At 41.4% G+C, this 18,256-nt stretch overlaps 1 protein-coding gene, 1 long non-coding RNA gene and 1 pseudogene across 2 annotated transcripts; all 3 read right to left on the bottom strand.

Moving 5' to 3' along the window:
* Nucleotides 1-462: 462 nt before the first annotated feature.
* LOC113134629 (uncharacterized) lies at nucleotides 463-1,716 on the bottom strand. Its single transcript, XR_003296077.1, has 4 exons — nucleotides 1,655-1,716; nucleotides 1,160-1,347; nucleotides 883-1,039; nucleotides 463-600 (listed from the first exon to the last, which is right to left on the bottom strand). It is a non-coding gene; the product is annotated as an uncharacterized LOC113134629 (long non-coding RNA).
* Nucleotides 1,717-8,905: 7,189 nt separating this feature from the next.
* Nucleotides 8,906-11,297, bottom strand: LOC113134580 (acyl-coenzyme A thioesterase 1-like; annotated as a pseudogene).
* A 733-nt stretch (nucleotides 11,298-12,030) lies between these two features.
* Nucleotides 12,031-15,763, bottom strand: LOC113134591 (acyl-coenzyme A thioesterase 3-like). Its single transcript, XM_026314039.1, has 3 exons — nucleotides 14,770-15,763; nucleotides 14,423-14,610; nucleotides 12,031-13,860 (listed from the first exon to the last, which is right to left on the bottom strand). The coding sequence occupies exons 1-3, from the start codon at nucleotides 15,224-15,226 to the stop codon at nucleotides 13,270-13,272; spliced, it is 1,236 nt and encodes a 411-aa protein (XP_026169824.1). The 5' UTR covers nucleotides 15,227-15,763; the 3' UTR covers nucleotides 12,031-13,269.
* Nucleotides 15,764-18,256: the final 2,493 nt, after the last annotated feature.

Genomic DNA, 18,256 nt, shown 5'->3' with positions numbered 1-18,256 from the left:
TCCACAGACTACAGATCCTCTCTTCACAGACTACAGATCCTCTCTCCACAGACTACAGATCCTCTCTCCACAGACTACAGATCCTCTCTCCACAGACTACAGATCCTCTCTTCACAGACTGCAGATCCTCTCTCCACAGACTGCAGATCCTCTCTCCACAGACTACAGATCCTCTCTCCACAGACTACAGATCCTCTCTCCACAGACTACAGATCCTCTCTTCACAGACTACAGATCCTCTCTCCACAGACTACAGATCCTCTCTTCACAGACTACAGATCCTCTCTGACTACAGATCCTCTCTTCACAGACTACAGATCCTCTCTCCACAGACTACAGATCCTCTCTTCACAGACTACAGATCCTCTCTCCACAGACTAAAGATCCTCTCTCCACAGACCACAGATCCTCTCTCCACAGACTAAAGATCGTCTCTCCACAGACTAAAGATCCTCTCTCCACAGACTAAAGATCCTCTCTCCACAGACCACAGATCCTCTCTCCACAGACTAAAGATCGTCTCTCCACAGACTAAAGATCGTCTCTCCACAGACTACAGATCCTCTCTGTCATCCTCTCTTCACAGATTTAGAGTTTGTCCTGTAGACATAGCAAAGTCAACAGGTTAGGTAAATGTTCTGCATAGACAAGCACAAGCAGATAACATAGTGACAACGCTATCATTACAAATGAAAAATTAACAAGCCAAATGTATATCAATACAATCCTAAACTGATACTCTACTTGACCATACAGGTGCTTGTACAGACTCCCTTGTATGAAGAGATCTCACAAATGTTGGGTTATTTTTGAATATTTCTTAATATGTATTGATTTAAAAACTTAGTTCAATGCATGTGCAAATGCTGGTCATTGACTCACCTGTAGCTCATCTCTTTCATTACCACCTGTCTGCTGTGGCAGCAGTCAGCCACAACATTACTGCTGTAGTTTTCTAGCCACTGAGTCTTTCGCTGTATTTACTTTGCCAGATTCCTGGACTCTGCGTTGACTGCTCATACTCTGCTCCTGATTTTTTCTGCATCATCAAACCAAAAAACTTATGTTGCCTATCTGTGACAACTGACCTTTGCTTTAAGACAGAATAAAAAATTGTCAACATGTCCTCTAAAACAATCATTAACTTCACACAGCTCACCTTTGGTTGTTGCTGTAAATAATCCACTGCTTCTTTAAAATGGTCCAAATTTGTCTGTTTGACATTGTCAGGGTGGTCACTGTAAACTGGTACAGCCAGAACCACAAAGCCTTTGTTGGCCAGCAGACTGGCTCTTTTCTCAGATGCAAAAGTGGACAGATCCAACAATGCAGGAAATGGACCTTCTCCTGGATCATGAGACATAAACAACACAGTAAATGTCAATTATTGATCAAATGAAATTCTGGATCTTATACAGTGGGTACGGAAAGTATTCAGACCCCTTTAAATTTTTCACTTTTTGTGTCATTGCAGCCATTTGCCAAAATCAAAAAAGTTCATTTTATTTCTCATTAATGTACACTCAGCACCCCATCTTGACAGAAAAAAACAGAAATGTAGAAATTTTTGCAAATTTATTAAAAAAGAAAAACTGAAATATCACATGGTCATAAGTATTCAGACCCTTTGCAGTGACACTCATATTTAACTCACATGCTGTCCATTTCTTCTGATCCTCCTTGAGATGGTTCTGCTCCTTCATTGGAGTCCAGCTGTGTTTAAATAAACTGATTGGACTTGATTAGGAAAGGCACACACCTGTCTATATAAGACCTTACAGCTCACAGTGCATGTCAGAGAAAATGAGAATCATGAGGTCGAAGGAACTGCCCAAGGAACTCAGAGACAGAATTGTGGCAAGGCACAGATCTGGCCAAGGGTACAAAAGAATTTCTGCAGCACTCAAGGTTCCTAAGAGCACAGTGGCCTCCATAATCCTCAAATGGAAAAAGTTTGGGACAACCAGAACTCTTCCTAGACCTGGCCGACACTTGACTTACCTGCAGCAAAGCAGTTGTTGATCTGAGAGGAAAATGATCAACTGGGTTTTAACGTCCTCTGTTTGCTTCTCTGCTCCTCCTCTGATGATGCACAGTCTACTAAGTATGTCTTTGTCTTAACTCAACCTCAGAGACAGAACGTTCTGTCTGTGATAACAAAAAGATGCCTGAGGCTTCAGAAGGATCGTTATGTACTTGGACTGTTCCCATGGTCCAACATTGGGATGATGGTTATTTTACTTTCCAATACCATGACAGCACACAGGTCAATATCTTGATCAATAATTAAAATAACAGCTGTTTGACTTTTTGGACAAAATAAAATTACAAAAAAATGTTTTTAGTCTCAAAGTGAAAAAAAGGGTTCTACAAAGTAATGTCAATTAAATAAAAACATGTAATGTGAAATAAGTGATTGAGCTTTATTTTAGGGACTCCACCCACCCTGCATGCACTTTTATGTCCCTCTTCCCTCTGGAAGGAGGCTGCGGAGCATTCACAGCAGGACTACCAGACTGAAGAACAGTTTTATCAATAGCTGTGAGACTGATGAAAACTAAATATTTATATGAGACTTGCACTGTCTACACAAATGTGTTTACCTGAGCCATCTTTGCACAAGAACTTGAATCTTGAAGCTCTGTGCAGCTGCAAACTTTGTCCAGCAGAGGACGCTCACTAACCTGTGTTTGCCTCAGCTGGGTAAAACCCTCTGATAGTTTAGAAACAAACACAAGAGGGATGAAATTTAAGAATATTCACCTCTTCATTGTATTTGATTATTTACAAATGTCCATATGTTATTCTACACCATCACGTTTACTCAACATGTCTTTTCAACTTGATAAGCATCAAATATCTTTCAGTGTTATGGCAGCACATGCCCTGCACATACTGTGCTGCTGTAATACTATGACTTCCCTAGTGTAAGAAATGTTTTAGTACTACACAGAATATGACCTGAAAGGGAACAAAGGAACACAGGAGGTATAAATAGACTCAGGACAGAACTAATTAACACAGATGGAGCTGATCTAAACTGATGAACTTACGAGACACAGGAAACCCGAACACCAAAATCAACCCCAAAGTAGCTCCCACTGAGTGAGTGGTCTCTGAGCAGGTCTATCTCCCCACTCCCATCAGCCCTGTAGGTGGCTGAGGAGCCGAACACCACTCCTTTCTCGTCCGTTGATCTGGCTCTCATGGTGACCACCTGCCTCGACCTCAGCCCCTCCACCTTCACCTGAACGGGCTTGTCAAACAAATATCTGGCACTCGGCAGCAGCCTCAGTCTGACTTGGGAGGACATCTTTCCACAGACTACAGATCCTCTCTCCACAGACTACAGATCCTTTATTCACAAACTACAGATCCTCTCTCCACAGACTACAGATCCTCTCTTCACAGACTACAGATCCTCTCTCCAGAGACTACAGATCCTCTCTTCACAGACTACAGATCCTCTTTTCAGACTACAGCTCCTCTCTTCACAGACTACAGATCCTCTTTTCAGACTACCGATCCTCTCTTCACAGACTACAGATCCTCTTTTCAGACTACAGCTCCTCTCTTCACAGACTACAGATCCTCTTTTCAGACTACAGATCCTCTCTTCACAGACTACAGATCCTCTTTTCAGACTACAGCTCCTCTCTTCACAGACTACAGATCCTCTTTTCAGACTACAGATCCTCTCTTCACAGACTACAGATCCTCTTTTCAGACTACAGCTCCTCTCTTCACAGACTACAGATCCTCTTTTCAGACTACAGCTCCTCTCTTCACAGACTACAGATCCTCTTTTCAGACTACCGATCCTCTCTCCACAGACTACAGATCCTCTCTTCACAGACTACAGATCCTCTTTTCAGCCTACAGATCCTCTCTTCACAGACTACAGATCCTCTCTCCACAGACTACAGATCCTCTCTTCACAGATTACAGATCCTCTCTTCACAGACTACAGATCCTCTCTTCACAGACTACAGATCCTCTCTTCATAGACTTTGTCCTGTGGACATAACAAAGTCAGTATGTAGTTACACTAATGGGGAATATTTCATAAGTAAACAAAAAAATCAATAAATTGACCATGACTTCAAGAACTATATCACCATTACTAAACAAAATTTAAAAAATAGAACTATACCTCTGATTATCTAAATATCCTTCTGACAATCATATTATATATTTTACTATATTTCTAGTAATAATCTAAACTTTTCATGTGCAGTCATGCAAAACAACAGGCTACACTGCATTATTTGACTATACTGTTGTTGCAATACAGCTGCTCTCGCTGGGATAACAGGATGCAAAAGCTCTGACAAATACAACAGCACCATCCTATTTAAATTTCAACAACAGGTAATAAAGCTTTAAACTGGACCTTGAAATACACAGAAAGCCAATGCAATGAAGTGAGAACCAGAATACTGTGCTCACATGTTTTTTCTGTCAGCAGATGAACAACTGTCTTTTGAACCATCTGTAAACAGTGAAGTAATCATTGATCCAGACGAATTGTTAAAGAATTAAAGAATTCTGGAAGAGATGTAATGAAGGCGGGCAGCATGGTGGCTGAGTGGTTAGCACTGTTGCCTCACAGCAAGAAGGTCGTGGGTTCGCATCCCGGCCTTTCTGTGTGGAGTTTGCATGTTCTCCCTGTGCTTGCGTGGGTTTACTCCGGGTACTCCGGTTTCCTCCCACAGTCCAAAAACATGCATGTCAGGTTGATTGGTGACTCTAAAATTGCCCGTAGGAGTGAGTGTGAGTGTGTGAGGTTGTCTGTCTTTGTATGTCTATATGTGGCCCTGCGACAGACTGGTGACCTGTCTAGGGTGTACCCCTGCCTTCCACCCGAGAGAGAGCTGGGATAGGCTCCAGCGGATCCCCTTGACCCTGAACAGGAAAAGCGGGTATAGAAGATGGATGGATGGATGGATGTAATGAAGGCATGGATGACCACCTCAAACTCACTTCTTGGGAGTTAGAGCTTTGTGTTATTAACAAGTTTCAGCTGGAAAAAAAACTCAACAATGTGCTGATTTCCTTATCAATTTTAAAAGCAGATTTAAAGATTATGACAAAATGATGACAAAATAAGGCTAATGGACGATACAGACTGCCATGTTGGCCACCCACAATCATTTCTGTTTTATTTTTATTCAAAGTAAGAAAATCTGACTCCATCCATGCTTGTACATCTTTAAGACAATCCAGTAGAACCTGTATGAAGGCTTAACTGCTTGTGTTTAATAGCAGATAGATTTGCAGATCATCTGCAAAACAGCAAAATTTGATGTTAGATTTTTCAAAAATAGACTAGCAAGGTCAAATTTAAAAGAGCCATTTAGGTAAACTCCAAGATTTTTAACATGTGGGTGACAGTAGGATGACAACAGCCCAGATCACTGTTGACACCATCTAAAACCAGAAGAACTTCCAAACATCATAATTTCAGTTTTCTTGCCATTTAAAGGAAGTAAATTTCTGGACATCCATCTATTAATATCATTGAGACAGTCCAATAAAACACAGGTTGAGGCAGTGCCTGGCTTTAGGGGAAGATAAATTTGAAGGTCATCTGCAAAGCGATGAAATGAAATATTAAGCTTAGAGCAGATAGACCCCAATGGCATATAGAGCACACGAAGGGGTGGGCCTAAGACAGAACCCTGGGGGACACCACAGGAGAGGGGGAGCCTTCCTTGAGCTGTTGGGGCCCATGTTCACAGAAAAGGTCCTCCCAGATAAATAAGTGTTTACAAGCGCCCGTGTTCACTATAATAATAATTTATGGTCGCAAATGTTGGTTACTAAGCCTAAACAAAGCCCTGGCTGCTTCTAAATTAAAGCTTTTCAATGACTGATGGATCCTAGGCTTTAATAGAGCATTGATGGATAGAATTGCATTTCAATTTTAATTATTTTACCTATAAATAAAAAAATCAATGGTGCTCAAGTTGAAACAAATTAGTTAAAAAAAAGTAAGGTTCCACTGAATTAATGAAAACATGTTGGCATCTAGAAGTTGAGTACTACTCTGATGAGTGGTGAAATGTTTCGACCTAAAAACTAGAAGTCCAGCTACCATGACTCAACCTCTAGATAATTTCCCCTGGACAACCAAGAATATTCACAGACAACAGCTGGCATGTTTCGCTAGCTGAAATGTTAGCCAGGTGTCCAAACATTAGGTAGGCCTATTATAGTTTAGTTTAAATTAGCATTTCTTTGTTTTAATGTTGGAAAATTAAGTATGACAAATCAGTTAATAGTATTTTAATATGCAAGAGAGTAACAGGTACAGGGTAATAGTTGATATTTCAGTAACAGGAACTCAAGATGTACACCGCAGACACTCACTTAAATATTTTATGTTGTGTCAGTTTCTACAAATCCCATATAGGGACTAAATGACAACAATGAATATTAAGTTCTAACCATAATGTCTTTGAATCCAGAAACAAAGTTATCCTGTTTGTCTGTGCTGTACACCTCCACTGTCTGAAAACTATTAAAAACATATCAGTGAATTTTTCCTCACAAAAGCAGGGGTCCATCTACTGTCAAGAGCAAGCTGCAAAAGAAAGGCAATCAGTCACAGAGTCAACATTTTTTGCACAGTAAATGTGTGCAATAAGTGTGTCTTACCATTAATTTTTTAATATGTATTAAGCCCATGTCAGGTGAGACTGGTCACAACTTTAGAATAATATAATGAAACATCAATTAAATATTAAAATGTTCTACTCATTACAAAACAACCAAGCATGAACCTAATCATTTATTAGCCCTGATATCATGATCTGTTACTATATGTTTCTTATCTTATTTGTATCTATATTTTGACTTTAGTTTGTGCAGCATCACAGCTCAGGTGAGTTCTGAAAAACTCCTGAATCTTTGACCACAGGTGGACTTCAGCTGCAGCATGGGTCCTGGCCTCCCCCCCCCACAGGACTACATGGGGAACGACCCCATGAAAGCTGGAGGTGCAGTATGGACCATATGGCGGCTCCAGCATGTGTCCAGATCCAGGATAACTCATAGTCTCAAAGTTCTCCTTCCCATGGTGCTTCAGTCTCTCCACTATCTGCTCCATGTAAACCTTACTGTTCAAGCAGATTTAAAGATTATGACAAAATGATGACAAAATAAGGCTAATGGACGATACAGACTGCCATGTTGGCCACCCACAATCATTTCTGTTTTATTTTTATTCAAAGTAAGAAAATCTGACTCCATCCATGCTTGTACATCTTTAAGACAATCCAGTAGAACCTGTATGAAGGCTTAACTGCTTGTGTTTAATAGCAGATAGATTTGCAGATCATCTGCAAAACAGCAAAATTTGATGTTAGATTTTTCAAAAATAGACTAGCAAGGTCAAATTTAAAAGAGCCATTTAGGTAAACTCCAAGATTTTTAACATGTGGGTGACAGTAGGATGACAACAGCCCAGATCACTGTTGACACCATCTAAAACCAGAAGAACTTCCAAACATCATAATTTCAGTTTTCTTGCCATTTAAAGGAAGTAAATTTCTGGACATCCATCTATTAATATCATTGAGACAGTCCAATAAAACACAGGTTGAGGCAGTGCCTGGCTTTAGGGGAAGATAAATTTGAAGGTCATCTGCAAAGCGATGAAATGAAATATTAAGCTTAGAGCAGATAGACCCCAATGGCATATAGAGCACACGAAGGGGTGGGCCTAAGACAGAACCCTGGGGGACACCACAGGAGAGGGGGAGCCTTCCTTGAGCTGTTGGGGCCCATGTTCACAGAAAAGGTCCTCCCAGATAAATAAGTGTTTACAAGCGCCCGTGTTCACTATAATAATAATTTATGGTCGCAAATGTTGGTTACTAAGCCTAAACAAAGCCCTGGCTGCTTCTAAATTAAAGCTTTTCAATGACTGATGGATCCTAGGCTTTAATAGAGCATTGATGGATAGAATTGCATTTCAATTTTAATTATTTTACCTATAAATAAAAAAATCAATGGTGCTCAAGTTGAAACAAATTAGTTAAAAAAAAGTAAGGTTCCACTGAATTAATGAAAACATGTTGGCATCTAGAAGTTGAGTACTACTCTGATGAGTGGTGAAATGTTTCGACCTAAAAACTAGAAGTCCAGCTACCATGACTCAACCTCTAGATAATTTCCCCTGGACAACCAAGAATATTCACAGACAACAGCTGGCATGTTTCGCTAGCTGAAATGTTAGCCAGGTGTCCAAACATTAGGTAGGCCTATTATAGTTTAGTTTAAATTAGCATTTCTTTGTTTTAATGTTGGAAAATTAAGTATGACAAATCAGTTAATAGTATTTTAATATGCAAGAGAGTAACAGGTACAGGGTAATAGTTGATATTTCAGTAACAGGAACTCAAGATGTACACCGCAGACACTCACTTAAATATTTTATGTTGTGTCAGTTTCTACAAATCCCATATAGGGACTAAATGACAACAATGAATATTAAGTTCTAACCATAATGTCTTTGAATCCAGAAACAAAGTTATCCTGTTTGTCTGTGCTGTACACCTCCACTGTCTGAAAACTATTAAAAACATATCAGTGAATTTTTCCTCACAAAAGCAGGGGTCCATCTACTGTCAAGAGCAAGCTGCAAAAGAAAGGCAATCAGTCACAGAGTCAACATTTTTTGCACAGTAAATGTGTGCAATAAGTGTGTCTTACCATTAATTTTTTAATATGTATTAAGCCCATGTCAGGTGAGACTGGTCACAACTTTAGAATAATATAATGAAACATCAATTAAATATTAAAATGTTCTACTCATTACAAAACAACCAAGCATGAACCTAATCATTTATTAGCCCTGATATCATGATCTGTTACTATATGTTTCTTATCTTATTTGTATCTATATTTTGACTTTAGTTTGTGCAGCATCACAGCTCAGGTGAGTTCTGAAAAACTCCTGAATCTTTGACCACAGGTGGACTTCAGCTGCAGCATGGGTCCTGGCCTCCCCCCCCCACAGGACTACATGGGGAACGACCCCATGAAAGCTGGAGGTGCAGTATGGACCATATGGCGGCTCCAGCATGTGTCCAGATCCAGGATAACTCATAGTCTCAAAGTTCTCCTTCCCATGGTGCTTCAGTCTCTCCACTATCTGCTCCATGTAAACCTTACTGTTCAAGCAGAGGTCGTCCTCTGAAGCCACAAAGAGGAACCGTCCCTTGGCTTGTTCAATGGGGACCAGGCTGCCCTTGTTCTTCTCTGCCACAGGATTTTCAAGGGTATAATTGATCATGCTAGCTCCCGATTCAGTGAGAATAATCTTGCTCAAGTCAAATGGTATTGGTGGGATGATTTGTTGGTTCTTATAGTACAGAGGAACACCTGCAACAGCACTGCAGCCATTAATCCACACTACAGCTTCAACACCAGGTACAAAAGCAGCAAGTGAAAGTGCAATTTCTCCTCCCTTTGATCGTGATATTATGCCAACTCCTTTACTGCCAACCTGAGAAGAATAATAATAAGATAATAAGAATAAAAATAAGAATAAAAATAAGTTAGCAAATTAGAGGTGTTATAATATGCTTAAACGGGCAGCATGGTGGCTGAGTGGTTAGCACTGGCCTCACAGCAAGAAGGTCGTGGGTTCGCATCCCGGCCTTTCTGTGTGGAGTCTGCATGTTCTCCCTGTGCTTGCGTGGGTTTACTCCGGGTACTCCGGTTTCCTCCCACAGTCCAAAAACATGCATGTTAGGTTGATTGGTGACTCTAAAATTGCCCGTAGGAGTGAGTGTGAGTGTGTGTGGTTGTCTGTCTTTGTGTGTCTATATGTGGCCCTGCGACAGACTGGTGACCTGTCCAGGGTGTACCCCTGCCTTCCACCCGAGAGAGAGCTGGGATAGGCTCCAGCAGATCCCCGTGACCCTGAGCCAGGAAAAGCGGGTATAGAAGATGGATGGATGGATGGATAATATGCTTAAACATATTTTTTACTTCAGGAATTGGGCTATGAAGGTAAAACAGCGATTTTGTGTTAAAAGATTGTAATTTGGAAGAAATCCACTTAATATGTCAGAGCTAAACTGCTAAACTGTAAATACTGTTTTCAGTTATGTACAGATTGTGTAACCATGTGGTGACGAACGCCAAATGTTTGTCACACATACCTGGCTATTAATCCAATTCTGATTCTGAACCTCAGAAAAACATGTACAGTTGAACAAGACCTGAATCCAACCTTTGATTTAAAACAAACTTGCAAAATTGTGGACTGACCCTTAAAAGCATAATTTACTTCACACAGCTCACCTTTGGTTGTTGTTGTAAAAAATCCACTAGCTTCTTTAAAATGATCCAGATGCATCTGTTTGACATTGTCAGGGCGATCAGTGTAAACTGGTACAGTCAGAACCACAAAGCCTTTGTTGGCCAGCAGACTGGCTCTTTTCTCACACATTAAGGTGCAGAGATCCAACACTGCAGGAAACGGACCTTCTCCTGGATCATAAGACATATACAACACAGTAAATGTCTATAGAGAATCATAGGAAATCTTAGCTCATTACATTGTATGAATTGTTGAATTTAATATTTTGATGCAATGACACTAAACTGTAACAACTACAAACACAGTCATAACTACAGCACTGTATGTTGTACAGACTGTGGTGAAAACATAAAGTACAGAACTATTTACCTGGGGGGGTAAACAGGACTCCCTGAAAATTCCTCCCTTTGACAGGAACCCGGCTGACCCCATTTCCAATCAGAAGCCTCTCATTGGTCACCTCTGCCAACATCCTGTCCTCCCTGTCCTCCTCATGTACAGAGAACTTCACCACATGGGGATTTAGTGCACATGGTTTTTGAAACTTTTTGTGCAAGGCATCTGCCTTCATCGACCACAGCAGACCCATGGGTTCAACCCCAACGTAGCTCCCACTGAGTGAGGGGTCTCTGAGCAGGTCTATCTCCCGGCTCCCATCAGCCCTGTAGGTGGCTGAGGAGCTGAACACCACTCCTTTCTCGTCCGTTGATCTGGCTTTCATGGTGACCACCTGCCTCGACCTCAGCCCCTCCACCTTCACCTGAACAGGCTCGTCAAACAAACATCTGGCACTTGGCAGCAGCCTCAGTCTGACTTGGGAGGACATCTCTCCACAGACTACAGATCCTCTCTCCACAGACTACAGATCCTCTCTTCACAGACTACAGATCCTCTCTCCATAAACTACAGATCCTCTCTTCACAGACCACAGATCCTCTCTCCACAGACTAAAGATCGTCTCTCTACAGACTAAAGATCCTCTCTTCACAGACTACAGATCCTCTCTTCACAGACTACAGATCCTCTCTCCATAAACTACAGATCCTCTCTCCACAGACCACAGATCCTCTCTCCACAGACTAAAGATCGTCTCTCCACAGACTACAGATCCTCTCTGTCATCCTCTCTTCACAGATTTAGAGTTTGTCCTGTGGACATAGCAAAGTCAACAGGTTAGGTGAATGTTCTGCATAGACAAGCACAAGCAGATAACATAGTGACAATGCTATCATTACAAATGAAAAATTAACAAGCCAAATGTATATCAATACAATCCTAAGCTCATACTCTACTTGACCATACAGGTGCTTGTACAGACTCCATTGTATGAAGAGATCTCACAAATTTTGCGTTATTTTTCAATATTTCTTAATATGTATTGATTTAAAAACTTAGTTCAATGGATGTAACACATATATTTCCAAACGTCTGTGTACAGACTGGTACTGGTCACACCTGTCCATATTAACATATGCAAATGTGCAGTAATAAGCTTTTTGTTTTTAATTAAGGAAGACAAGATAGTGGTTACACTTGCACCCAATTTTAAAATCTTGGAAAAACACAACATAATTCTTTTCTGTGTATAATATATATATTTTATTTTTATAAATATATATTTTAGATATAGCCTAATATGATAAATAAATCCAGTTGGCAATAAATTTGATTCTAAATATATATATTAACACCACTTTTATGGGATGTCACAGAATGGTTAGTTTATTGATTCACTAGGAAACAACAACATAAAAACATTTTTGCATTACAAATCAAATGGTACATTATTTGATAAATGTGACACTTGGGTAATCTCCTAAATGAGCCTTTATGTGAATACAATCTGGATTAAGAGAGAAACTGGTAAATCTGTGCACTGAGCCATGGAAAAAAAAATGACAGGCTACAGGCCCAGTTTCTACTTAAAAGTTTGTGTCAACTTTGTAGTGCAATCGGGTGAATTGATATTGATTGCCTGCAGTAGTTATGAAGTTAAACTATAAAGCCCGAAGTTATAAGTCAAATAATAAAAAATAAAAAGGGTCTATGTGGACAAACAAACAGGCTCAGTGATTGGTCGCTCAGGCACATTTACGCCTCACCGTTCTTCTTTCTGACTGCTGATTGGTCGACTAAACGTGTTTTCTGTCCTAAGATGTATTTTATGATCGACATTGCCTCATTAACAAACATTTAAGAAAGTTAAACTCAGACATGGCTTAGAAACTGACAGCCTGACAGGGTTTATTTAAAAGCTTCATGAGCAGAAGTTCCCCCAGTCATATGTTCCTGATCAGGAACCTTTTGCTAAAGTTATTGATAAACAGGGCTCAGACTGAATTTCAAGAGACAAATTCAACTAATGATGTTCCTATTATGATACAGACAAACGTCTGAAAACATTTCCTTTGTTCACTTAAAATGACTTAAATCATCATAACTGTGCTTAACAAATTTCACACATGAGAAACACTGAATTAGTTTATAGCAGTATATTTGTTTAATGTTCCAAATTTGGAACATCAAGCATGAAGATGATCTTTTAGCAGTTCATTTACACTGTGGGCTATTGAACAGTCAGGAGGTTCTGGGTACAAGTTCCAGTGTGATACAACAGAACATACAGTGTGTTGCATAACTCTACCCTCTTGCCTAATCTATGGATGTACTATAGGTTAGGTTTACCAGACTGTTATTAGAAGGAGGTCATAAGTTAACACATTATTTCTAGAGGTTTTTGGTACAGTTTACACAAAAAGACATGGACTAATCATTGATACTGTGCTACAAGTGTAACTGTTCTATGATCAATAATTAAATAGAGCAAATTTTCAGAATTGTGGATTAGATTGTGATTTCCACTTAATAAATGCAGTGATTTTATCAATGTGTTGTTTGTATCGCTATAGCTACATCTATAACCTGGCTTTATTCTATGCAGCATCACATTTCAAGTGAGTTCTGAGGAAGTCCTGCATCTTCTTCCACATGTGGACTTCAGCTGCAGCATGGGCTCTGGGTTCACCCCCCCACAGGACCGGGAAGCGAATGAGCCCATGTAAAGCGGAGGGGCAGTATGGACCATATGGTGGCTCCAATAAATGACCAGCTTCAGGGTAACACACAGTCTCAAAGTTCTCCTTCCCATGGTGTTTCAGTCTCTCCGCCATCTCGTCCATGTAAGCCTTGCTGTCACAGTTGAGGTCGTCCCCAGAAGCTATAAAGAGGAAGTGTCCCTTGGCTTGTTCAATGGGGACCAGACTGCCCTTGTTCTTCTCTGTCACGGCATCTTCAAGACCATATCTGATTATGCTAGCTCCTGATTCAGTGCGAATTACCTTGTTGAAGTCAAACGGTAATGTTGAGAGAATCTGGCGGTTCTTATAGTACACAGGAACACCCACAATGGAGCTGCAGCCATTAATCCACACTACAGCCTCAATACCTGGTACAAAAGCAGCAAGTGAAAGTGCGATATCAGCTCCCTTTGACCGTGATATTATCCCAACTCCTTTACTGCCCACCTGAGAAGAAAAACATGCTAGTTAGAGGCAATAAAATATGTTTCAACACAGAGTCCAGGAACAAAATCCACAGCACCCCAAATTAATCTTAAATATGTTAGACAGGTTCAGTAATAGTGTGTAAACATGAAAAACAAATCAGGGAGAGATCATTTAGTCAGACTCCACTCTGGGTTTCTGTTTTTCCCCACTACTGTCGCCGATCAAGTTTTTACACTTTTTCAGAAAAGTTCCTCTTTTTTATGCCACGACACTCCCCTGATCAGTTTCTGCTCATTGACTCACCTGTAGCTCATCTCTTTCATTACCACCTGTCTGCTGTGGCAGCAGTCAGCCACAACATTACTGCTGTAGTTTTCTAACCACTGAGTCTTTCGCTGTGTTTACTTTGCCTGATTCCTGGACTCTGCGTTGACTGCTCATACTCTGCTCCTGATTTTTTCTGCATCATCAAACCAAAAAACTTATGTTGCCTATCTGTGACAACTGACCTTTGCTTTAAGACAGAATAAAAAATTGTCAACATGTCCTCTAAAACAATCATTAACTTCACACAGCTCACCTTTGGTTGTTGTTGTAAAAAATCCACTGCTTCTTTAAAATGGTCCAGATTTGTCTGTTTGACATTGTCAGGGTGGTCACTGTAAACTGGTACAGCCAGAACCACAAAGCCTTTGTTGGACAGCAGACTGGCTCTTTTCTCAGATGCAAAAGTGGACAGATCCAACACTGCAGGAAATGGACCATCTCCTGGATCATAAGACATAAACAACACAGTAAATGTCAATTATTGATCAAATGAAATTCTGGATCTTATATAATATGCATTCTTGATATACAGAATCACTCTTATTATTACACAAAATGTAGTTAGATTGTAGTGAAAACAGAAAGTGCAGAATTATTCACCTGAGGGGGTAAACAGGACTCCCTGAAAATTCCTCCCTTTGACAGGAACCCGGCTGACCCCGTTTCCAATCAGAAGCCTCTCATTGGTCACCTCTGCCAACATCCTGTCCTCCCTGTCCTCCTCATGTACAGAGAACTTCACCACATGGGGTTGTAGTGCGTTGTTCTTGAAAAAGTACTTGTGCAAGGCGTCTGCCTTCAGCGACCACAGCAGACCCATGGGTTCAACCCCAACGTAGCTCCCACTGAGTGAGGGGTCTCTGAGCAGGTCTACCTTCCCGCTCCCATCAGCCCTGTAGGTGGCTGAGGAGCTGAACACCACTCCTTTCTCGTCCATTGATCTGGCTCTCATGGTGACCACCTGACTCGACCTCAGCCCCTCCACCTTCACCTGAACAGGCTGGTCAAACAAACATCTGGCACTTGGCAGCAGCCTCAGTCTGACTTGGGAGGACATCTCTCCACAGGCTACAGATCCTCTCTTCACAGACAACAGATCCTCTCTCCACAGACTACAGATCCTCTCTTCGAAGACTGCAGATCCTCTCTTCAAAGACTACAGATCCTCTATTCACAGACTACAGACCCTCTCTTCACAGACTGCAGATCCTCTTTTCAGACTACAGACCCTCTCTTCACAGACTACAGATCCTCTCTTCACAGACTACAGATCGTCTCTCCACAAACTACAGATCCTCTCTCCACAGACCACAGATCTTCTTTTCATACTACAGACCCTCTCTTCACAGACTACAGATCCTCTCTCCACAGACTACAGATCCTCTCTTCACAGACTGCAGATCGTCTCTCCACAGACTACAGATCCTCTCTCAACAGACCACAGATCTTCTTTTCAGACTACATACCTTCTCTTCACAGACTACAGATCCTCTCTCCACAGACTACAGATCCTCTCTTCACAGACTACAGATCGTCTCTTCACAGACTGCAGATCCTCTTTTCAGACTACAGACCCTCTCTTCACAGACTACAGATCCTCTCTTCACAGACTGCAGATCCTCTTTTCAGACTACAGACCCTCTCTTCACAGACTACAGATCCTCTCTCCACAGACTACAGATCCTCTCTTCACAGACTACAGATCCTCTCTCCACAGACTACAGATCGTCTCTTCACAGACTACAGATCCTCTCTTCACAGACTGCAGATCCTCTCTTCACAGACTACAGATCCTCTCTCCACAGACTACAGACCGTCTCTTCACAGACTGCAGATCCTCTTTTCAGACTACAGACCCTCTCTTCACAGACTACAGATCCTCTCTCCACAGACTACAGATCCTCTCTTCACAGACTACAGATCGTCTCTTCACAGACTGCAGATCCTCTTTTCAGACTACAGACCCTCTCTTCACAGACTACAGATCCTCTCTTCACAGACTGCAGATCCTCTTTTCAGACTACAGACCCTCTCTTCACAGACTACAGATCCTCTCTCCACAGACTACAGATCCTCTCTTCACAGACTACAGATCCTCTCTCCACAGACTACAGATCGTCTCTTCACAGACTACAGATCCTCTCTTCACAGACTGCAGATCCTCTCTTCACAGACTACAGATCCTCTCTCCACAGACTACAGACCGTCTCTTCACAGACTGCAGATCCTCTTTTCAGACTACAGACCCTCTCTTCACAGACTACAGATCCTCTCTTCACAGACTACAGATCCTCTCAGACTACAGATCCTCTCAGACTACAGATCCTCTCAAACTACAGATCCTCTCTCCACAGACTACAGATCCTCTCTTCACAGACTACAGATCGTCTCTTCACAGACTACAGATCCTCTCAAACTACAGATCCTCTCTCCACAGACTACAGATCCTCTCTTCACAGACTACAGATCCTCTCTTCACAGACTGCAGATCGTCTCTCCACAGACTACAGATCCTCTCTCAACAGACCACAGATCTTCTTTTCAGACTACAGACCCTCTCTTCACAGACTACAGATCCTCTCTCCACAGACTACAGATCCTCTCTTCACAGACTACAGATCGTCTCTTCACAGACTGCAGATCCTCTTTTCAGACTACAGACCCTCTCTTCACAGACTACAGATCCTCTCTTCACAGACTGCAGATCCTCTTTTCAGACTACAGACCCTATCTTCACAGACTACAGATCCTCTCTTCACAGACTACAGATCCTCTCTCCACAGACTACAGATCCTCTCTCCACAGACTACAGATCGTCTCTTCACAGACTACAGATCCTCTCTTCACAGACTGCAGATCCTCTCTTCACAGACTACAGATCCTCTCTCCACAGACTGCAGATCCTCTCTTCACAGACTGCAGATCCTCTCTTCACAGAGTACAGACCCTCTCTTCACAGACTACAGATCCTCTCTTCACAGACTACAGATCCTCTCTCCACAGACTACAGATCCTCTTTTCAGACTACAGACCCTCTCTTCACAGACTACAGATCCTCTCTCCACAGATTACAGATCCTCTCTCCACAGACTACAGATCCTCTCTCCACAGACTACAGATCCTCTCTTCACAGACGTAGAGTTTGTCCCGTGACTGTGACAGTAAATATGAAAAAATTAAGTGTCAACACAATAATTACAAGACAAAACAGAAAACACAACTGAAAAGCCAGAATATGTATGAGATGATTAATGTGTAGGTGACTTTGGTGCCAGTTATGTTTCCAAATACAGTAACGATAGTTATCAATCAATCAGTCACGGTGGGAACCGTTAACACCGAGAAAGACCTGACGTCACAGGACTGAGACGAGACTAAAGTTAATGGTATCGTTAACGTAAAAACGTTAACGTAAAAGGCGGAGCTTACGTTGACGTTACCGGATTGTTTTTTTTTTTTAACGGCTTGACCATAGTTGACGTTAGTGAACCCAGAGTGTTAGAAACAGGGCGTCTTAAAAAGCTTAAATCAGCCATCGTTGTGCTAGTAGCCAGTTAGCTTAGCCACAGCATAACCTTAGAGTGATGTTACTTCTCCGTTGGAGAGCTAACGTTAGCTAACGTAACGTTAACTGCTGTGGGTAAATCTCAGTCACAAACCACCAAACTTGTCATTTCAAACTCCTTTACTGGTTTAATCGTCTTCCATTCTTCAACTAGCTAGTTCATGTAACACGTTAGTGACTTCTGTTATTTGAGCCACACGACTGACTGATTTATCTCGGCCAAAGTTTACTGACTCTGTATCGACACTGTGCTCGGGTTTTTAGTCGGTGTGACACTTTAAAAATCAGACTTTCTAATGTTCAGTGGTTTAACATTTGGATGGGACAAATGCAGATGTCTCCAGTATTGGGTGGGGGGACATGTCCAACCCGTCCCCCGTATTAAACCCGGTCAGTGTGTAAACGCACCGAATCTGATCCTCTTTCAACCCAAGACTCTGATGCAGGACAAATCAACATGTTTACATGTCACTACATGAATCAAACACTCAGTTCCAATCAGTCACAGACTATTATTGCACT

Source organism: Mastacembelus armatus, chromosome 17 (assembly GCF_900324485.2).
Source record: "Mastacembelus armatus chromosome 17, fMasArm1.2, whole genome shotgun sequence".
Classification (NCBI taxonomy): domain Eukaryota; kingdom Metazoa; phylum Chordata; class Actinopteri; order Synbranchiformes; family Mastacembelidae; genus Mastacembelus; species Mastacembelus armatus.
This window is presented reverse-complemented; position numbering and strand designations above follow the sequence as displayed.